Source organism: Platichthys flesus, chromosome 7 (genome assembly GCF_949316205.1).
Source record: "Platichthys flesus chromosome 7, fPlaFle2.1, whole genome shotgun sequence".
NCBI lineage: Eukaryota > Metazoa > Chordata > Actinopteri > Pleuronectiformes > Pleuronectidae > Platichthys > Platichthys flesus.
In genome coordinates this window covers 21,680,284-21,702,889 of record NC_084951.1, presented here as the reverse complement: position 1 = coordinate 21,702,889, position 22,606 = coordinate 21,680,284, and the positions used below count along the sequence as shown (strand labels likewise).

The 22,606-nt window shown below is 41.3% G+C and overlaps 1 protein-coding gene across 2 annotated transcripts in view; it reads right to left on the bottom strand.

Annotated features, from left to right (window-relative positions):
* Nucleotides 1-359: 359 nt before the first annotated feature.
* The window catches only part of LOC133956504 (adenylate cyclase type 6-like), a 38,613-nt gene continuing 16,366 nt past the window's right edge, over nucleotides 360-22,606 (bottom strand). For both annotated transcript variants that reach the window (XM_062391614.1, XM_062391615.1), the window contains exons 4-24: nucleotides 17,552-17,701; nucleotides 16,785-16,906; nucleotides 13,908-14,019; nucleotides 12,803-12,930; nucleotides 12,561-12,719; nucleotides 11,977-12,118; nucleotides 11,033-11,161; nucleotides 10,917-10,945; nucleotides 10,685-10,832; nucleotides 10,498-10,595; nucleotides 9,549-9,636; nucleotides 9,334-9,450; nucleotides 8,456-8,614; nucleotides 8,175-8,350; nucleotides 6,928-6,951; nucleotides 6,808-6,837; nucleotides 6,360-6,492; nucleotides 5,942-6,205; nucleotides 5,214-5,418; nucleotides 4,989-5,113; nucleotides 360-3,233 (exon numbers count right to left, since the gene is read on the bottom strand). In XM_062391614.1, the coding sequence (XP_062247598.1) occupies nucleotides 3,105-3,233; nucleotides 4,989-5,113; nucleotides 5,214-5,418; nucleotides 5,942-6,205; nucleotides 6,360-6,492; nucleotides 6,808-6,837; nucleotides 6,928-6,951; nucleotides 8,175-8,350; nucleotides 8,456-8,614; nucleotides 9,334-9,450; nucleotides 9,549-9,636; nucleotides 10,498-10,595; nucleotides 10,685-10,832; nucleotides 10,917-10,945; nucleotides 11,033-11,161; nucleotides 11,977-12,118; nucleotides 12,561-12,719; nucleotides 12,803-12,930; nucleotides 13,908-14,019; nucleotides 16,785-16,906; nucleotides 17,552-17,701 (2,667 nt within the window). In that variant the 3' untranslated portion in view covers nucleotides 360-3,104. The remainder of the gene's footprint in view (nucleotides 3,234-4,988; nucleotides 5,114-5,213; nucleotides 5,419-5,941; nucleotides 6,206-6,359; nucleotides 6,493-6,807; nucleotides 6,838-6,927; nucleotides 6,952-8,174; nucleotides 8,351-8,455; nucleotides 8,615-9,333; nucleotides 9,451-9,548; nucleotides 9,637-10,497; nucleotides 10,596-10,684; nucleotides 10,833-10,916; nucleotides 10,946-11,032; nucleotides 11,162-11,976; nucleotides 12,119-12,560; nucleotides 12,720-12,802; nucleotides 12,931-13,907; nucleotides 14,020-16,784; nucleotides 16,907-17,551; nucleotides 17,702-22,606) is intronic.

Here is a 22,606-nt window from a genome sequence, read left to right as displayed (position 1 = left end):
CAAATAGTTTTATAATGGCGCTCTGATGGAGTATTGGCGCCACTTGGGGGGGGGGGGGATTTGGGAATAAATGTTGAGAATGAAGTTGTTGTGTTGCGAGGGCAAAGTCATAATTTTAGTTCAGGTGGGAATATCAGTCTGTCACCCGCATTTAAATGAATAATGTGTAGCAAGAAACTTGTGCAAGAGTCTCTTCTAAAGAAAGAACCACAGAGACAGAAATTTGATCTTTTGTGGAGAGATCAAATTAACCCTAACCCTAACCCACACTTCTATATCCCTCACTTCCTATCAGCCACCAGCTGATACATATCCACAGCACATCTAACACCAAAATTGAACATATGACCAAAAAAAACAGCCATTGATGTTTTTTATTTTTTCTTCAAGGGGAAATGTTATTTTTCTCTTTGTCATAGTCCTCAACTCGTGTCGTCCTTCAGCTTTGCAAAAACACTCCCCTCTCAAAACTCCTCCAACTCAGGGAAAATACAAATAAAAAACAAAAACAAATGCGGAAGGATTCATCAGGCCTGAGCAAAACACTGTTTCAGTAGTATGGGGACAACCTTCCTCCCCTCTCATACCCCCCCCCCCAAAAAAAAAACATCCCAAGAGTTAACAATCAACACAAGTCTATGGACAGCCAATAGAAATAGGATACATACAATGCACATTTTTTATAAACTCATGTCCATTCTATAAACTCTTTGCTTATATGAATCTCTCATCATTGGTCACAGTTCACATGATAGTTGGTGATCTCCCTTACATTGCTGTACTGTGGTGCACCCACTGTTCCCCGAGGCCAAGTATCATTGCACAGCAGGGGGCCGATAGCACGAGGCTGCGTGAGCTGGCTTTGGTACAAACATGATCAACTGTTGGATGCCATTGTTAGAGTGTGGCGGAAGAGCTGTAAGTCAGGGCTGATTCTCCCCTGATAACAAAAGTCGAAAGGCGGAGAAACAAAGATCCCCGCGATGATTAGAAGTTTTACTTCTCGACAAGCCCTTATCCCGTTCTCTCCGTTCAAAAGTCAGCAGTCCAGACAGAGCAAGCAGGCACAGTTCCTGTTAAGTGTTATTCTACAATTTGATTTATATTAACTTAAGGCAATCAAACTCAGCTAGTAGTTTTTTTCCACTGAAAGACTGAGCGGGGGGAAATAATAAAAGAAGTATGCATGTCGGCCAAACTAATTCTGCCTGTCCTGTTCACATAGTGTTACACCAGGGATGTTACTACCTTGAAGTTTAATGTACGGACGGGAGAGCTCATTTCGAAGTCTGACTGAGATTTACAATACTGCAATAGTGGCGTAAATCAAATAAAAAGCACAGTGAATCATCTGTAAATGTGTGTTTACTGCTATGCTTACGTGAGCATACACCACTCAGGCTCTGCTGCAAAGGCAGCTAATGGTTATTACTATCTATACATGATCATCACACCTACCACCAGTTGAAATACTGTATTGTACATTAGGATTGAACAGTTGAATTCATTGGCTGCAGTTGATCAGTTGGTACCAGTGAGCTTGAGCTTTTCAACTGGCGTTTTACTAGAAAGCGTGCTGGTCTTTGATCCTTATCATTGGAATGAAATGATCATAATAAGCTTAATAATTAATCAGAATCATCAGAATAATAATAACAACATTAAGAATATACAAATGATGGATACAGAAGTGATACAAAATACCCTACATTAAAACAAACATAAATGAAAACAAGATACCACAATCAGACATGCTTCAAAGCGGTTATGTTTGGCAAGAAAGCAGTTTTGTTGTATCATAAAAACCTCACAGTGAAAATAGTTATGCCCCTCCTGGATTACAAAGCACAGTATTCAGTCAAAATCAATATATTTATATTTTTTTTCCTTCATCTATTTCTTCTTCATAGAAGAATCAGGGTGTGTGGGATCACTGCGCTGAAATCCAAGGCCCACCTATCCTGTCCAGATGGCTCTGGAACAACTCTCTGATCTAAGTTCCTTCATTTCCATTTGCACCAAAAAATACTTTGTCTGAAAGGGAAGGAGCCATAGTTGACAACATACTGTTATGGCTGAAACCCGCCGTGCACGGGCTGCTCAAGCTCTAAGGAACCAACCTGACATAAAATGACAATGAGGAGGATCCTAATTCTAGTCGAAGCTATTTAAACCCCCCAGAGAGCGGAGATAAAAATATATATTTCACTTTCCAATAACATCCATAGTCATCTTTAGCAGTTTTGTCTAGAGGTTGAGGGCAACATTATAATTTAGAACATATTTGATCAGCGTTTTGCTGCCTGAATGACAGACAAAATAAATAAATTGTACACATTTTATGAAAATAACCAAGCAGCCTTTGCTGCCAGCAGTCGGGCAAAAAAGACAAAGGGTTCAGGTCTGCTGCCTAAAAAAACGGAGGCGGTGGTCATTGCTGACATTAGCGAGAACATATCAAATATGTCTTGCCTTGCTTTTAGTAAATACTTTAGTCTTTGGTCAATATATTTCTCCTCAGTTTATACATATATATTCATACACACACAAATATGCATGTACATACACACTTATAATTGTGTAATAAACTGGATATTTGTGCACATATGTATTCACACTTCTTCATAAAGGACCGTTTGCACAAAACATCGAGATCGAAATAAATAATTAATACAGAAAACAAAATATGAGTACCTGTTCATAATTCATGAGATAAAAAATACAGGGAAAAAAGAAAACACAAAGTAAAATTAAAAAGTAGCCTTATGTACAGCGTTAATCTTCTTTTGACACAGGCTAAAAGGCGTTGTTTTAAATAAACAGACTTTGCATCTTTCAAGAAGCCTGAGAGAGAGGCTAGACATGAGAAAAACACTTGTCCTTCAACATGTATGTGGGCCAAAATGGCTGCCAACCGAGAACATTTTCCTCTCATCAAGAACACTTTCCTTTTTGAAGTCCTGAAAGGGTTTTCTCTCCTCTTCGCTGGGGACTCGAGTGATGGCATCCCTAGTTTTTAGTCGCGCCCTCACACTGAGTCCTCACCCAGTGGTGCCGTGTCCAGGCCGTGGGAATTGTCCCAGCATCTGCTGTCGCCACGGCTGCTAACTGTTGGGCGGTCCGTCATTCAGGAAGTAGGTTGTCATTTCCCCTTTACCTTTGACCTTCACAACCCCACGACATTCCAGCACGTAGCCTTTGTTTGCGAGCACCTGGTGGAGGTCTGTGGTCACCTGTGAGCAGAGCAGGAGGAGGCACCGTCACGGGATATACGTTTTACCCCAAATATATCATATTCACTTTTTTAAAATCGGGTAAACAATTATTTTTGAGCCAGACACAGTTCCATATATGAGGTTGGTCAGAAAAATAAACTTTTAATGATGCCAGTCTTTTTCCTATGCATTGCGTGTTTAGTTGAATTAAACAACTGTTTCCTAAAATGTTTGTCATATCAGCTTTATAAGTTAAATAATATATCACTGCTGTGTTTATAGCTTGATTTGCTCAAAATAAAAAAGGTGCATTTTAAGAGGTGCACTTCTTTAGAATATGGGCAATGTTTACACACGTTCACTGGAAAGCAGCTTGAGTCACATCTGTTGTATCTGAATCCGTCTGAGCCAGAGAGAAAACTGACCGTGCCCGACCCAGTCCGACAGGCTCTCTGTGTTTTGTATCCAAACCAGATGCAGTTGATGTAAGCTCTCTTTCACGCAAGGTTATTTGTTTTCTCAGATTGCAACATGTGCACTGTGAAATATCCGCCCAGATGCACACGCCCGAAACCTGAATATCATTTCAAAATGATTATCTGAGCCTCGACAGGTCCTGACGGGCTCTTGTCAGGAATCCACACACTAATACAAACTGGTATTTTATGCAACAGCCTTTTGCTGACAATTGACAAACTGGAAAACCTTCATTTCCTCAAACCTGTTGACTTTGTTTGTTTTGCAGTCACCTGGCTGCTTGAAGAAAAGGTACATATTCTGAGCTGTGAGGCATAACGAATAGTTTACAACCACAATTTCACTCAGGAGCATAAATCTGTCTTTAAAATTTAAATTAATAATTATGTTACTGATGTTTGTTCAGGGAAGAATCAGAGGGTTAAGACCAGCCCCATGGTTCTGCGTTTTCAGAGACAAGCAAGGACTTGCAAGCGCAAGAGCCCCTTGCGTGCGTCCCAACATTTTTGTAACTATACGACAAAGCTACGCAGTCCGTAAGGCTGTGATTGGTCTGATAACTACATCCTTTCCGGAGTCACATTTCCGGGTTCATGCCCCATAATACCGGCAGAAACCAAGGAAGATTAAGAAGAACGAATATGGACCCAATAGGAGAGCGTTTGGCAGAAGAAATCCAAAAGTATGACCACTTGTGTAACCCGTCACTGACTGGCGGATTTGTCTGCCAGAAAAAGGCTATGAGGAGCCACAGTGGCAATGTACATAAACAATCGACCACACACAAAGAAAGCGTCTCTAAGGCCGTCTTCTTCGAAAAACTTTACTCGACATAGTGTTCTGGCGGTGAATTGCTTTGCAACACGCGCAACCCTTGGAGACCCACAAATTAAAACAAGTCCCTCGACAAAGCGGCGGCCGTAGTTGCAGAACCAGGCGCCGGCCTTTAGGGACAATTTGAACTCTTTAATTCCGAATCAGGTGGAGGATCCAGGAATGTTTTTTGTCACTTTCTTTGAAATTGCGAGATAGGACGTTGACATTCCAGTGAATAATTCATGGATCTTAACGAAGGACATTCAGGAGATATGTACCTATGAAGCTTTATTTAATTTTAGAGGACTGGTGGGCCAAGGTGGAGGTGTGCGTTCTTTTGAATGTCATTCTAGTTCTAAAATGTATTAAAACAAAACCCAGTCTACTGTCACCTTGACTTAAAAAACATATAATTGGTGTTTTGAATTTAAAACCCCTGTTTAGGCTGAATTTTAAAAGTGGTTAGACAGAAAGTGGTACCTGTATTTGGTCAGGTACACCCGTGCTGTCCATACGACTGGCCACGTTGACTGTGTTTCCCCAGATGTCATATTGAGGCTTCCGTGCCCCGATGACCCCTGCTACCACAGGTCCAATATTCAGACCTGGGAATTGAAGAAAGAAATACATCACAGTGCATCAACAAAAGCTGCTGTCTTACTAGTTCATTAATATGTCAGATAGAGAGCGTTCATATCCCTGTACCTATCTTCATCTGGAAGTTGTTGAAAGAATGCTCGTTTATGTATTTCATCTGTTCTCTTAGTCTCATGGCGTAGTCAGCCAGTGCAGTGATGTGGGAGCGACCCTCCTTGTCGTAGGTGGAGTCGTTGAGGCCGGAGGCCGCCATGTAGGTGGAGCCGATGGTTTTGATCTTCTCGAGCTGCCTGAACTTGTCTTCACTGATGATCTGAGACACAAATCAAAAAAAATAGAATCAGGGCTTGTTGTGTATCTCCATCATCTCCTTATTGTCCTGAGTTATGGTGTGAAATAACGGGTAGTTTCTACTGAACATTGTAGTAAAATGCTTTGTATCTATATTGTACTTTTCTGGTCTTGATGACCATTCAAAGCACTTTACAGTTCAGTTTTGCCATCCACCTGTTCACACACACACATTCACACTGTGCTTCATATTCTGCAGAACATTATGATGTCAATGAAATTGACTTTTGAACTTTTGGATATAAAATATTATAATAATATTCAATTAGATATATAAAAAAAAAAATCATAATTAGAGCATTCATTCTTGAGATAAGGCCAAAAACCCAATTCAATGTTTTGTGAAGTTGCCGTGAACTTTGATCTTTTTGCCAGCATAATCTCATCACATGTTCCTCAGATGCCGTATGTTTTAGGACTGACTGAGCAGAGGTCAAATCTGCAGAATAACAGCAACACACAGATTTTTTTTACAAATACTTCACCTCGTCGAAGTCGGCGATGATCTCATTGAGCAGCCGGAGACACTCCACTCCCTCGTTGTTGGCCTCCAGCTCCACGTAGAACTCGGAGAAATTGCTGATGGAGGCGAACATGACGGCCACGCACTCACACGACTGGTAGTACAGCTCGTCGTTACGCCGCTCACGCGCCAGGAAGTGGGCGGCCACGTCTTTAGGCAGAATATTGTGGAGTAGGCGACGGTTGTAGGCTTGCAGCTCCTCCATCTCCTCCTTCTCCTCTGTGGCCTGGGAGTGAAGCGTCTTTGTTAGATGTCTTCATCTCTTATTATGACACGTTTGTTTGTTTCATGGAGAACTTTGAGGCCTCTGCAGCAGCGTTAACAGCCTGTTTGCAGTTCAAGTCAAATGGTGCCCTCTAGTGGTGTAGAGCGGTACATACCTGTAGTTTCCACAGGAAGTCGAGGCGAGCAGTGGATTCCACCTGCTGGGCGTGCAGGTACAGTGCCAGGACAAAGACTGTGAGGATCACCGGAGTCATGACCCTCAGGGACACTTTGGTCACAACAAATGGGCTGTGGAGAGACAGACTCATGGTCACACTAGGTTTAAAGATACAGGAACTATTTTTACCTATTTCTACTTTTTATTAATGTAGTGGGTGGTCATGCTTCAATTAGTTTGTTTGTGTTTGTGTATTTGAATCTCTTATTTTATTCGTAAAGCACTTTGTAGTGACGTAAATAATAATCTGACTTGTAAATAGTAGATATTTACAACACCAAACGGAAATTTTTGAACGGTGCAGTAGTTAAGTAAATGAGTACATTTATTAAAGGTGCTGTAATATTAGAAGGAGATAAAAATCTTCAAATGCAAAACAATCTTACCACTGGTTTGTAGTTTCATTGAAACTGGACCTAAAAGGAAAGAAATTACAAAAGAAACATTTGGTTACATAGAACAAATTATAATTATTATATTGATAGTATTTTAATTGTAGATCTTACCATTGATTAGTTTCATTTAAATCACTGGAAAAAAAAAAAGTCAGATTATTATACATGATATATTGCAATTCATCTTTAAATATTGTCAAATTGGACTTAATGTTGACTTTTGTTGGACTCTGTGTTTATGGACTTTTATCTTGTTTTTTCCTTAATTGGTTTTGTGTATCTGTTGTATACACCTTTATTTAGTTTTGTCTATACGTTCAAATGGAAATGGAAAGGAGCGAATCCCAGCAGACATCGGGCGAGAGGTGGGAGACACCAACATACAACGACACACAAAGAGCGCCCCCCCAACCTCAATCTGAACGTGTTTGGAATGTGGGAGGAAGCCGGAGCACTAGGAGAAAATCCACACACACACGGGGAGGACATGCAAACTCCACATGGTAAAACCAGCACTGTGGTGCCGGAGTTTTCTTCTTTACATTTTTGCACAATCAGTTATTTCCTGTTTTATTTTGTTACCTACCCTTGGGTCTCACTTGACATCCCGTCTTTGTCTGCCTTCCCCCCCCCCTTCCCTGATTATTGTGATTCTCTGCACCTGACTCTTGGTGACTCCTATTTAAACCCTGCGATCCCTCCTCTCCACTTTGTTCTGTCAGGTGTGTTCATCGTGGTTTCCTCCTGTTCTTTGCTTTGTTGCCTTTTTTACCTCAGTGTTTTTGGATACCTCTGCCTTTCCAGTTACCGAACCTTTTATTGAAGATTGAATATCTCAGGCTAAAGTTCACCGAAGTTAAACTCCATGTGAAGCCGTGCTGCGATGCGCCTCGCCACAGGAAGCGAATGTTTACACGCCCCCTCAATCTCACAGATTGGAACTGAACAGAAGGCGAAAGTTTGCCACTGACAAAGTTGTGCATGTGTGACCGAACCAGAACGATAAACACAGAGTCCAACAATAAATCATAATAGATGAATTAAAAGTCCTTTAAAAGTTGAACACAGAATCAGGAAAAAAAACTGATATCAAATGATGGTTTTAATGCTTTAATGCTAAAACACTAACAAATTGGGCCAAATTATTTACTATTTCCAGATTATATTTAAAATTTTAACCTTAAGTAACTAAAGGATTATTTCCATCAGGAAATATGATATTAATGAATAAGTAAACAAGACAGAATATGACCAAGAATTTGTTTGAGCTGAGGAAATGTTTAAAAAAAGTCTGTGTGCGATCTAAAAGCCTAATCCTGTGTCCTACTCTCTCTCTATGTGCATCCAGTGGCACTCACATGGCATTGGAGGTGACAAAGAGGTCGGCGTTGTCGAACAGTGCTACTTGTGGCCACTCCACCAGCAGCAGGAAGATGAGCTGGATGAGCAGCATGAGGGCCAGCTTCCCTATGCTGCTGATCTGCAGGAACACCGAGCAGGCCAGCAGCGTCAGTAGCACGCTGTAGCTGAAATACTGACAGGAGCGGGAGAGGCCGGCGTCACACAGAGGTATGATCCACAGCACATGTCAGAACAAAAAACACCCAAACTAAAACATGGGGACGTGAGATGAACTCACCTCAGGGAAGGGGCAGGAGGGGCCATTGCTGGGACAGATCTCCAGACCCCCCTCAGCAGACACATTCAAGCTGCGGATCAGACAGGGCGTCACCAGGGCTGCAGTGGTGTTCAGCTTCTCTGCAACGCACGTCGCTAAGCTCGTCGTGTCACAAGCAAACTGCGGGAAACACACGTGCACACATGTTCATGACAGTTTTCAACACAAATGACTGGTAAACTGAGTTTGTGCATCCACGTTAAGGTTTTTGATTCATCAACTAACCATAGGTGACATTCTTTACTCAAGTAGACAGTCAACTACTTGAGTTAAAAGCAACTCAAGTGAAAGTATAAGTACTCATTTAACATCTTTACTATTGTTGAAGTATAATGACTTATTCAACCTCTTTACTCATAAAAGTATAAAAGTAATGACTCTTAAATGTAAACAAAATATAAAAGTAAAAAAGTGTTTTAGGTGGTGCTCAATTATGCAAAATAAAACTGGTAATTTACCTTAATTGCATCTAAATTAAAGTAAAGTTTTGGAAATATAAGGAGAAGAAAGGACATATATCTGTGATCAAATGTGGGGAGTAAAAGTAAAAAAGAAATACTCTAGTAAAGTGGAGATACCTGAAAAATGCAGTAATGAATTATGCTTTGTTACATCCCTCATTCTAAATACCAGTATCAGAGCTGTTGTTGTATACGTGTATTGATATCACACCACGAAATCAGGATTTGGTCAGTTTTGGCTTCACTGTGGTCAAAGCTTTGTACAAACAAAACTTAAAAATTGTTACTATGGACTTCAGATAGTTTCAGTGTGTTTTTAAACTTCATTCAGCTTGATGTAGATGACGATGTTTGAGCAGCAGTTACTTTCACACTTACCATGTTAACAAAGGCAGAGATGAAGACGAGGATGATGGTGAAAACTCCAACCAGGGTGCTGTTGGTGCGAGACTGGACAATCTTCTTTGAAACAGTCTGCATCGCAGCTGGAAAGAGCTACAGCAAAGAAACCACGGGTCAAACACACATTTACAGTGAGTGGTTAGAAATTACGAGCCAGGATTCTGTTCATTTATCTTGATGAGCTCCGCTACCTTGATGCAGGAGTATATGGCACAGATGAAGAGGATGTTGGCGAGAATGAAGAAGATACTGATGTAGATTCCCAGCATGACTGGGGTGCTGCAGGGACACAACAGAAGTGAATTTTATAACTCAGCGTTCCTGGTTTGCTCTTCTGTTCGGTTTGGTTCATTTGGTGCTGGTGTAAAAACTGTCGATCCAACTCTGGCTAATCCGGGACACAACAGAGAACAACTACAGTGTTTGTGTGTTTTTTTTTTTTTTTTTGTGAAATCAAAACCCACTAACCACAGGACTGTTAGAGTATACATTTGTTTTAAGGATCTATTAGCTTTCTGTATAAGCCTCTCAATATATTCACCTGTAACAATGGTATAACTTGGCAGTGAGTCAGTATGAGGATTTCCCCTGATGAGTTAGAACAGAGGTTCACTTGTGTCCTACTCTGTGTATTTTAAAAGTTACACAATAAAACTTTACAGCACTAACAAGTCGGTCTGTTAAAAGCGACATATAATATTTCTGCATGTTATTAATCCCAGTTTGAGACTAAGTAAGTACATTTAACTGACCAGCTCTTCTATTCTATTTGTTTGCTGATATGCACCAATATGAAAACTCATCAATTTAAGTTCGATATATTTGTGTTTTTTTCATTTATAGCTAGAATTATTGTTATTGTCTGATAAAATACATTTTTTATGAAAAACAAGTTAATTAATTTCCTTAATTTCACGTTCCTCATGAAACGGTGAGTCAAAAGATAAAGGGTTCTACCGTAATTAATCCTTCCTCTTTGCAACACTATGTCAGTTTGAACCAGTCCAGAACTAAAAGGTGAAAATTCATATTTGGTCCAAACCAAATGAACCAAACTACAGATGTAAAAAGAGCCAAATAACACAGACAGTAAATATTAAAGGATTAACATTGTGGTATTATGATGTGTGCAGTACTCACTGTGGAAAGATGACGATCTGTATGAAGGATATGAAGCAGAATACGAGTAGAGTACAAGCAACATAGCCTCCAAAACGATCGTCCACCTTCTTAGAATACTAAGACGGAAAAGAAGAAAGGAAGAGCGTCAGAGCAAGCACAGGTTGAAGAAGCCGAGGAAGTAATCAGATTTTTTTTCAGTTTGAACCTTTTTCTCCAGGCTGGAGGTCTGGAAGGTGAGCAGGAACTTCTTCACGTGGTCTTTTCGTAGCTGGTCGATGCTGCGAGCGTCAATGGCTCGCCCAAGAAATTCATCCACCTCATCCTCCGGGTTCATGGCCTCCTGAACGCCGCGGCTGCAAAGAGAGGAGACGCAGATCAGACGGGCGATAAAGAAAACAGCAGGTTTCCCTTCACACATTAACAGAGTCGCTACTCACTTGTCTTTACTGGAGCTCTCATCAATCCCCTGAGGAAGAAAACAGACGGACACAAATTAAGACTCGGGCAGCCTGGCTCTGTCGGCACAGAGGAGCGTGTTGATGTTGAGCCTCACCATTTGTCTGAAGACTTTCGAGTCTTTGGTCCTGGAGAAGGTTCTGTCAGGGACCCAGCGCGGCATCAGCCCCTCGTGTGAGTTGGCTCTCCCCCGCTGCATCTTGGCCATCATCGCCTTCTCCTCCTTCTGCTCAGAGGCAAGAACAGGAAGGCCTGAATAACTCGCTCAACACACAGGGAACGGTAATAGAAGTTCTTAAAGTTTTGTCACTGTTGACCTGCAAGTCTCAACTAAAGACTTGTTCATAAAGATGGATGACACATCTCCATTTCTAATCTAAAGCTAAAACCCACGCGACACAAACGCTGCCATTTTGCACATATGGAGACAAAATGGATGCCGATACGTCCATTTGTCCGATCGTGAGTCAGTCTCAGCTGTCAATCATGTCTCACTCCATTTTAATCACATCAATTAACTAATTAAAACTAAAATTATAAATCAATAAAGAATGACCTAAGAAATAATAAGAAAAATGCATTTGATGTGTTCTTTGGCCTTTTTAGTGTGTTCCATGTCCCATCCACTAACAGGGAGGAAGTGGGATTTATAACCTACACTGCAGCCAGCCACCAGGTGGTGATAAAGACGCTTTGACTCACTTTTGAGGAGGAGTTATGTCATCTATCTTTATTTACACACCACCAGCATTAGACCAACTGTTCCCTGTGTGAAATGAAGCAGCCCCCTCATTCATTTAAATGGGATCTGTAGCGTGGGTCTAAACTCTGTTTGTTATGAACCACTGTGTCTGAAGAACTGACAGCATCCCGCCCGCCTCGACACGGCCCTTTTAAAGTTTGGGTTATTTCTGTTCTGAACACCCACTAAAGCATCAGTGGGTTCTTTCGGCCTCAATTGGAAAAACTGCAATAATTTTTCAATTCAGTTTCAAGTTTAAATTTGTAAACCTGAGCCGTGTGCGTCTTTCGTGCACTGACCCGTTTCTCACTGCAGCCGAGGACCAGGAAGGTCTCGATGCTGTTCTCCTTCAGATACGCATTCCTCTCTCCTCCGAAGCCCGGCTCCACCTCGTAGTCTCCATTAAGATACTGCAGCGTGGCCTTAGTGATGTGGATCCGCCTGCAGGGACAAATAACATCACATCAGACTACAGGGACGTTTTTCACCCCAGTTTTAAAAAGTCTGACATTGGGCTTGTTGTCGTTCTTGACTTGATCAATAAATGTCTTATTGGGAAAAGAGGTTTAAATGTTTCATAAAGTGATCAACTGTTTTGATATCAGTTAAAAAGGTAAATATATCGAATAATCAATCAATTGAGAAAATAATCAGATAAATCTATAATAAAAATTATAGTTGAGTTGCAGCTCCACTATAAACAGATAACAACAAAACTAAGTATATTCCCACAAACTAAATTAAACAGTTTAAGCAAGAAGGAGAAAAACGTTCTGCTTAATTTAATGATCCAGAAAATGAGTCAGATTAATCAATTATGGAAAAGTTTGTATGTTGCAGACTTTTCCGTAAACGCGTGTGAACCCGTGTTTATTCCTCTCACCCGGCTTTGCCTCCCGCCTCCATGTGATTGGCCAGCGTGACGTCGTTTGACCACACGTCAAACTGCCACTTCCTGAGTCCGAGCACGCCGCAGTGCACGCGCCCGCTGTGGATGCCAACGCGCATGTTAACGTTGACCCCTGTCACCTCACGCACCAACCTGCAGGGGAGCCACAGAGCAGAGGATCAGCAGAGGACAAAACTTTTCAAACACACACTCGCACGAACGGGAGCTCTACTCACGAGATGGCCTCTATCATGTCAACACCCATCTCCACACAGCAGTGAGCGTGGTCGGCCCGGGGCTCAGGCAGCCCGGACACACAGTAGTAACAATCACCCAAGATTTTAATACGTAGACAGTGGTTCTCCTGAAGAAGGGATAGATGAAGCAAAAGAGAGAGAGGGGAGGAGAGGAGGAAGGAAAGGAAACGTTTAGAAGTATAAGGGTCACTTATACAGAAAGAAACTTAGGATAATGTCTAAATTTTACAAGAGTACATTTGTAATACGAAAATAAAGTGTAATTTAACAAAATAAAATCTAAATTTAAGAGAATACAGTTGTACTATCACGTGACTAAAGTAATATGTCATTTTGCAAGGGATCAGAAGATGTTGCATGTGTTAAAATTATGTTACGATAGTGTTGTTAACTTATACTTTAGTGTGCAACTTTCACAATTAACAAAATACTTCATCGTTTGGCTCATCAGCATCATTTTATATAAAACGATACGATAACATCAAAGACCTTTAAACACTCAAACAGGTTTTGGTCAAAGTAATCAGAATCACTCTTTCAGAGAAACCTATGTGCTCAGAACTTCTCGCCCTGAGTTAAACCACAGTGTATTTCACAGTTTATGTATCAAGATAACATATCCAGCAGTGTTAGTTAAACCAATCAATATGTTTTCCACTTCAACGACCTGCTTATGCAAATTATATTTATGCAAATTCCTCTTTTTAGTTTCCTCTTGCAGTGTTTACTTACTGAGCTACTAATACAAACTTGGTAACTTCAGACGTGTCCCCCTTGTTAGTGTAACTGAAACTACTGGAGGTTTATTTTAGCTTTAGTTTAACTTGTGTTTATTTAGATTCAATGTATCTGGGAATGTGTCTTATGATAAACAGGAAGAAGGATCGCAGCGAGAAAAACCTGTTGCAAGTAAACTTTTGAACTTTGTGAAGCCAAATCTTTAAGCATGAATCTGTGGCCAGGACACTTTTCGCTTATCGTAGCTTAGCACAGGTCCTGGAGGCCGGCAGAGAAAGCCTGACCCTGTGGACGTGTGTGGACGTGTGCCATGAGACATTGGAGACGAGTGACTGCAGTGACTTACCGATGCCAGCTTGTCAAATCGGGCAAAGAGTTCATTGAGTGTCATGACCAGCTCCTGAGCTGTGCACTGAGAGGCCAGGCTGGTAAAACCCTCGATGTCTGCAAACAGGATACTGTGGGCGAGATAGAGAGGTTGACAGACGGCGTGAGAGAGGGAGAAACAAACAAACATTACAGGAGGAGGTGTGCAATAAAATATTTCCCTTCCCACCTTGTGACAGGAGGCATGTTAACCATGAATAAACTACAAGAGCTGGGTTAGTATAATTTGTATTGATTAGCAGTAACCCTTTATTAATTATGCTATTTAAAAGTATGTATAGTATGCTGCTGTGGCCGCTTAAAACCATAACAGAAGATGTGGTTTGATGACATTGTGAAGCAGCGTGGGATCATGGGAGTTGTTTTCTAATAACCTGATGTGACTCGGCTTCAAAACATGTTCATTGATGAGGTGAGTTTGATTCACGTTAGGCGGCAAAGGGGGCGATGAAGTAAGGTGATCCATTACGGGTGCCAAATAAAAACAGTGGAAGGAAAACATCCGACTGTCTAACTTGCGAGCAGCGTGTTTATCCTTCATCGCACGTGGACGTTATTGCAGAGACAAATAAAGTAACAGGTAAAGAGGGTGTTGTGCAGTAGATACAACACATGTTGTATCTACTGCGTTTTGTGCGTCTAAACCTGTGAGGTTTAGATGCACAAAACCCGACTTCCAGCCTGGAGTGAGCGGCTTCTCACTGAGGTTGAAACGTGTGTCAGCTGCACTGGCACTAAAATGACGTCCTCGTGAGAAGAACTGCGAGTCCCGTCTGAAAACTGTACTGATATCTTCAGAGGTTTGGTATGAACGTTTCATATCTGTGTCGTGTTGTGTTGTTATCAGGGCGGCTGACCTTGAGAGAGGCAGGAATGTTGACCTTAAAGTCATCTGAAGCGTGTGTATGTGTGTGTGTGTGACTGTGGTGTGCAATGTGTTTGCTCAGTGCTGTAATTGAATGTGTGCTGAAGCTCTCCATCTTCAGGGATTATCTTATCTTGGCTGCTGGTGATTAAGTATTCCCTCACTAATGTTAATTAGCCTCCACTCTGCCAAACCACTCTACCCTCTGCTGACACTGTGTGCGCGCTCGTATGCGTGTGTGTGTGTGTCTTTGTGTGTGTGATTGTGTGTGTGTGCGTGTGTGTGTGAAATGTTCTCAGGGAGAATGTGCTTGTTTTTGTTTTCGATTTAAAGGATTAATGAATAACAGCTTAGCGTTAATTTTTATGTTTTGGAGGATGACGTCACATGACATGATCATGGTTGGTGTTATGCAGCCGCTTTTATTTTTTTTACCTCTGCCAAGGGTGTTTTCCCTCATTTGTTTGTTTGTTTGTCAGCACGATTACGCAAAAACAATTAAAAAGATTTCCACGAAACTTGGAGGAAGAATTAGACATCGGCCAAGAGAGAATCATAGCGCTTTGGCAGAGATCTGGACAAAGGGGCCAAACCAGGATCTACTTCCTCTGGCATCGGGTTTCCCGGTTTTCTCAGGGAATAATTCATGGATTTTGATGAAAAACAATGGGGGGGACCGATATCTATGAGTTTTTGTAATGTGGTTGTTTGCATGATTGAATTTAGGGAAACTGTAATATATCTTATTCATGATATGATTCAGGATACTCTGCCTTAAAGCCCACGTCATGGGCCAACTGTGTGTGTGTGATACTGTAACAAAAACCAGATGAGTCTCTGCTGGGACTGTATCTTTGATGAGGAAATATTCTATCATCACACAGTGAAAACAACATGTTATGATATCATGTCGTTATGAAACAGAACATTACAAAACAGTCACCGTGAATATTACGAGTGACTTAGCTGATTCCAGAGCGGTTACGTAAAGAGCGGCTAGTGTTTGCCCGTCTCTGTTGTTTCCTTCCAGCTCTGTTAGTCCTTCACTCCCTATGTCAGAGCATAAAACTACTCAAATATTTGCTATAATGTAGGTGGAAGGTGATCACAGGCAGCAGACGTCAAGTTACACAACGCAGAACATTCCCACTTCCTGTAGGGACAGGAAGTTAAAGACAAATGAAGGGTGTGCTTGTTGCTAATATGCTTATGGTTGATTTGGTATCATACGACGTAATAGAGACTATACATAGAGTGCAAGCTGAGAGCAAAGGGTTTAATGATTGTAGCCTGGTTGACAATCTGTAAAATAACCAGAAAGCTTTTAATACTTTTTTTTAAGCCCAAAAAATTATAAATGGTATTTATTTCCAAGAAAAAAATGGAAATGATGTAGTAGTTCGTCCAAAAACTTAAAATTTCCAGTAGTTGAACAGTGATGCTCAGTAATCAGTGAATAATTGTTAATAATTCAGCTGATATTTGTCCTGATTATTTCGTCTCCAGCAGGATGAAAGGTTTGTGTTCGAACAAATAAAATAAAACACACTTTTTGCAGCAGATTAAGGGGAATCAAACTTATTTGATCGTATCTGATTTCCTCAAACAAGACCGGTGAGATAAAGTGACTCAGTGTGGCTCATTAACTGTCTAATCAAGAGTCGGTAAAAAGGTATTGTATGTGTGAGAAAGTAAATATATATCATTGTAACTAAAAATAATCTACCAGCTAATGTTTGGCAAATTATGTGGAGAGTTTCCAGGAAATTAGATAAACACTACCTGTAAAATGAAGCGTTACCGTTAGAATATTATTTCTAACCGTAAAACAGATCAGATACAGATTATAAATCATTCTGACCGAACGTGTCGTCACTGTGCTTTGCACTAAGTGAGAAAAACACATGCAGGTTGATGATTAATCTAAAATCCACATAACATCACACGGTAAAACCCAGTGTCCCGGCTGACCTGACGTTGTCATGTTTCTGGATATAGATCTTATGAAACATCATGTCTTCCTTCTTGGCATTGATGTCAGCCTTCATCTCCATGGCTACATGCCTTGGCAGCACTGACAGCAACAGACGTTCCTGGAAAACACACAGAAAAGAAGCAAAATGCAGATTTTGTCCGTCACAATATTGTCTGTGTGTGTGTGTGTGTCTGTGTGTTGCTTTTTAATCATACGACAGCAGTTTTGAGTTACAGACAAGAGCATGTTCACATTAAATCAGTTTGTTTTCGTTTGTGAACACTAGTGCAGTGTCTGTTCTAAACCCGCTTGTTTGGAATCCTCCAATCTTGAGTCAGTCTAAGCTGTCAATCACGACATTCCACCTAATTTTTTGAAAGTGTCAAATAACTAATCAAAACCAAACTTGACGGAAAATGAACACATCAGTGTGATATAAAAAATGTGATGTGTAATTTGACTTTTTAGTCTGGCCCATGTCCTATTCACTAACATGGAGGACGTGAAGTTTATAAACCTATACCGCAGTCAGCCACCAGTGGGCGATTGAGACGTTTTGGCTTTACTTTTGGGAAGCTATCATGTTATCTGTCTTTATATACAGTCTAGGGTTGGGGTTAGTGTTGTTGTTGAGGAATTTCCTCACAACAATAGAGCGTGTGTGTGTGTGTGTGTGTGTGTGCGTGTGTGGGTGTGGGTGGGTGTGGCTGGGTGTGGGTGGGAGTGTGTATGTGTGTGTGTGTGTGTGCGCCTGCCTGCCCACCTGTTGCTGGTTCTCCCTCTGCAGATGTAGTCTGGCCTGGATGTATCCTCGGGTCTCCTGGAAGGCTTGTCTCTGGGAAACCTCGGCAGGGTAGTGGGTACAGATTCCAATGATGTTCGTGCAGAGGAAGATCAGGACGTTAGCGCTCACCTGAAGAGAAGAGGAGAAACAAACGATCACATATAAACGAGGACGGAAAGAGAACGATGCCAAACCTGTGAGATGCCAGAGGGAGAAAGTTGTATAAAATAGATCAGTGCGAGTGCTTTCGTTATGTGTGGTTGTTGCTGATATTACTTCCTGGATAAAATGGTCTCATGAATCAAACCCTCAGATTGAGTACGAAGGATAGAATGTAAAAGTGTAAATAAAAAAGCATGTTTATCTTTGAAATAAGCCTTGATGTTGTCAGTTTAACCTTAAATCCTGATGGAGCCTTTGACGATACGAGGGACATTAATGAAGACAGAGAGAGGATGAGACGCCTAAAGTGCTCAAATATACTGGAAAATCCTTGTGTAAAAAAACACATGAAAACATGAACTGAGGACAGGATTTATTGCAAAGTTATGATACTAGTGGCGTGAATTGAATTCCCCTGTTGACCTCCTTTGTCAAACACTCCTGTTCCCTGTGTCTCTCAGGAAGCTGCTCACAGTGGAACACAAGTTAGAGCGTCTTTACATTTAACATCGCGTTTTTCTGTGTGACACTGAATGAGCAGGATTTTGTTACTGGAGGGATTTAAATGAAATTGCTTGAGATCTGATTGGACGTCTCAAAAGTCCAGGAGGAAGATGATCAAAATAGACTAAGACAGTTTTCTTTGTTTATTCTATGTTTATTTTAAGTATCAAACTGCATCGTACTTCCATGTTTTAAGGAAGACAAAGAAGGAAGCCATCCTTCCTCGGAGCTGCTGAGTACTTGTACCCGATATATACTTTCAAGTACACACAAGTACACACACTCACAAAACATTTCCTCTGACAGGAAATGGTCCCGTTTGTGGGATCAGTCGTCCCCTTTGCTCCTCTCAGTTCACTGACCACCTCATCATTTTTACAGCGTGCTCGTCTGCTGCCGCCTGTTGAGCAGCGTCAGTGATTAAATGTGCTGCTGCCATTGGGGAAAAACCTCCTGTGTCCAAACAAGAGTCCCCGACTGCACGGTGGAAATGCTGTTGACCCGTTAGAGACCCACTTCCTTAAGAGAGGTGGCTCTCGCTCACTGCCTGGATGTGACACTCTTCACTCCAGAGGCTACATTTGGACACTAATGTTTGGGAGCGTGGACCAGAAGGAAGTGCAGAACTGGAAAACTGAAATATTAAATAATAGCTTCAGGCCTGTCTTAAATAATTCTGATTAAGAATTTGTGTTGTTATTATAACTCTTCATTATTAGAAAGACACTTTTTGCAGAAAATACAACACAGATACTTTCATAGGGCTTTAAAGGGGTATTGCAAGTTTTTGTCACTTGTAGTTCAAAGTTGACACGTGAAGAAAATGGAAATCACAGAATTGAAAGAAAGGATTAGGACTAGGGTTATGTTTTAAAAACTTTTTTATAACAAGGCATCTGTCCAGCTCATGATGAACCTTCATAACCTTTTTGGTACAAAGTCGGTTTAAAGAACTTTTTCAGCAGGATGCAGGTTGTTTACAGTTACTTGTAATGAAATCTGCACAAATCGTCTCATGAGGAATTAACCTCTGGGGACAACGGCCAATGTGCACAGGGCTTCTGATGCAGACAGTGGACAAGAAACCGTCTCCTGTTTTCACCCCGATTTGAACACAGCTCTACACAAAACACAAGCAACAATACATTCTGTTGGTGTTTTTGATCCAGACTACATTTCAGATCAATTCTTACATCCACTCATGAATGCAGATGCATTAAAAAGCCCACACGGACTGTTTACCTGCCTGCAACCAAAGTCTGAACAAACACGATTGTCACTAGAAAAGGAAACCAGAAAGCTTCAAGCCACAATATCTTATAGAGATTAATAAATTCCATGGTTCTTCTTCAGAAGATCACCACAGTTCAACCTCACGTGTTTTATCCATTGATGAGCATTACCTCCTTTGCTTTTCAAGTTCCCCCATGAACGTTTGTCCAAATATGTATAAATGAAAAGGATCAAAATGTTGTCTGAAGATCTTACATCTTGATTTTTCTCGATTGTGCCTCATTCACATTCTCAGATTCCAATCAGGGTTACTTGTTTATGCCGTTTTTCCAGTACTTGCTACAAAAACATGGTGCAATCTTGAAATTGCCCATGTCGAGAACATTTCCCCCATCAAAAAGGGCAATAAATGAAAAAGTATTTACCATGGCTATAAAAGAATTCTCAGAATAGCAATTCCGAGTTAAGGCGACCCAAGGTGAAAGAGTTTACATATGCACCACAGACACAGGAACAGAAGCAGATGGGTAATGGATGGACGGGTTTGAAAAGAAAGCAAACAAGGGGTGAGGTTTAAAAATAATACACTGGCAGCGTAATGGACAGCACAGATAAATGGGAAAAAATGTTGAGGATAGGCAGCAAAAAAGGGGGGGGGGGATCAGGGATGAAGGAAGGATTAAGATAACACGAGGCCGGCGAAGGAAAGACGAGTGAGCGAGACGGAGAGACAGACAGAGAGCAGGACAGATATAGGCCACAGTGACATTAGGCAGATGGCTCCGAGCGCTCTGTTTACATTACTCTCACTGTTAAAAAAAAAATAGAGCCACCAGACAAAATTGAAACCTGGAGCACGGTGTTTGCAGGTGAATACCTCCCGTCAGTGCGTGTGCAGTCGATGTGTGGACGTGTGTTTTCTCTGCACATGCGACAGCTGCCGTACGTATTTCTCTGTGGAGATTCACTCGACCTGCGTCCCACACTCCAGGTGTCTGAGCTCACAGGCTCAAACTAATTGCTTGCTTTACTCAAGAGGCCAAGGGCTAGTGGGTTGACAGAGTACACAGCAAGGTCCTGTGTTTACGCAGCAGCAGCACCTCGCCACTTTAGGGAGTCCTGCTCGGCAGCGTTTACCGGCTACCTGTGCACGCCGCCACGCTCTCAGTGCAAGGCCGCCGCACCTGCTCGTCTCCTCTGTGCTCAACAACATGCTCATTTATCAGAACTCAGCACTGATTGCCTCATCCTGTCGGCCTCTACCTCTCCTGGAGCGTCTAGCACCTTTACAAACCAACCACTAAACAGTATGATCTTCTGAGTTATCAATATGGTTATGGAGCGAATAAAAATAGTTAAGTTCAGCTTTATGGAGATGAAAATAAAGCAGGAATTGAACATCACGTCCTTGGAAAAAAATCCTATAATTTTATTTTTAACCATTACAGCAGTCAGCATTTCCCCGAGGGCAACTCGATGGAACATCCACAAACCGGCTGGTCTGGGGAGAGGACCTCAGCCTAATCCCTCGATATCAAAATGGCATTATGTAAGAGATGCTCTGATCCAGACAGGAAACACAGCAGTGACAGTGGCCATTCAGCACAGCATGGATTAAAATGCATTTTACAAAAAGCCCCCAACAGCTTAGGGAGGATATGGAGACATAATCAATACATGATCAACATAGTGTGTGTGTGTGTGTGTGTGTGTGTGTGTGTGTGTGTGTGTGTGTGTGTGTGTGTGTGTGTGTGTGTGTGTGTGTGTGTGTGTGTGTGTGTGTGTGTGTACGCGCAGAATCTATGCCCTGTATGAATAAATATACTCATACAATTATATACTGTATACACACATATCTAATGCATGTATTTAAATAATTGGAAGTTTTGGAAATAGTAGCTTCAGTGAAGAAACACAACAAACTGATACAGAAATATATGTGTAGGACAGTGAATTAATATGATTTTACTAACCTTAAATATGCTAAGGAGATTTTTAAGACGTGAAACTGGATGTTAAGGGAGTTAGGGTATAATATTATGAATGTAACATTTTACATCCCTCAAAAAAAACAATATCCACCCCTTTACCTAATATTTATTTCCTTCTAGCTTTACTTTATTTAAGTTTATATAATTACTATTTCTCTTTAAAACATCCCTCTGAATTGTAAATTACTTGAAACTTTCTTTGTTAGGACATATTGTCTCATAAAATGTTATAAATATAAAGTTATTAAAGTGAATCCTAAAGGGGCATGAAGGTTTGTACAATAACAGCAGTAGTAGTGAGAAGTTTCACTCAAATCTCTGAATCTCAGCCCGATGGTGACAGACGAGAAGGGAAGTCAGGAGATCATCAATCAAAGAGGAGATGATCTTATCTAAGGAGGAATCCCTTGATTTGCATGACCAGCTTGTCCCACATGACAAAGTTTGATTCCGCTTTCGATTCAGTTGAAGCTCGATACTCAGGCATCACGTGTGTTGTCGCTTGCCAAAGCACAATGCCTCCCGGGACAGGCTGACCCAGAGGAGGATCCACCCGTTGGAGCCTTTGAACGTATTTTCCTGCCGCAGATGGACAGTGTAGTCACGCCGCTGTTACGCAATCGGTCTTCACACGCAGCCAATGAAAGAATCCTCAGCTCATAAGTGCCAGCTCGAAATTTCATGCTCATCCAGTTGATAGTTTGATGGATAGATGGGACATTGCAACCAGTGGAACTCCATGATAATGATGTGTGGCGGTGTGAGTGAGGAACACAGATGTCTAAAGAAACATGTGGCAGGAAACTGATATCAGCGGCCTATCACTGGTGACGCCTCGACAGCCACATCGCATACAGACGATGACAGGAGGGGGTGCTAATGGAATATTCAGAATCTGTATTTATAATTTTTATGATGGATTTAACACACTGGCTATTTACTTTCACAGGAAGTCTGCTGTCCTGACAGTGAGTCTATAAACATTGACTTTTAAGGCCATCTGGCCCCTCTTCAGTCAGGGCGAAGGTTTAAAGAGCAGAGAGCATCGTGGGAGAATATGGACCAAATGAACATTTAACAGCTTCCTGCGAGACTGACACAGATCTAATGTATCAGGAGGAAATTACATGAAGCAGAAATAATC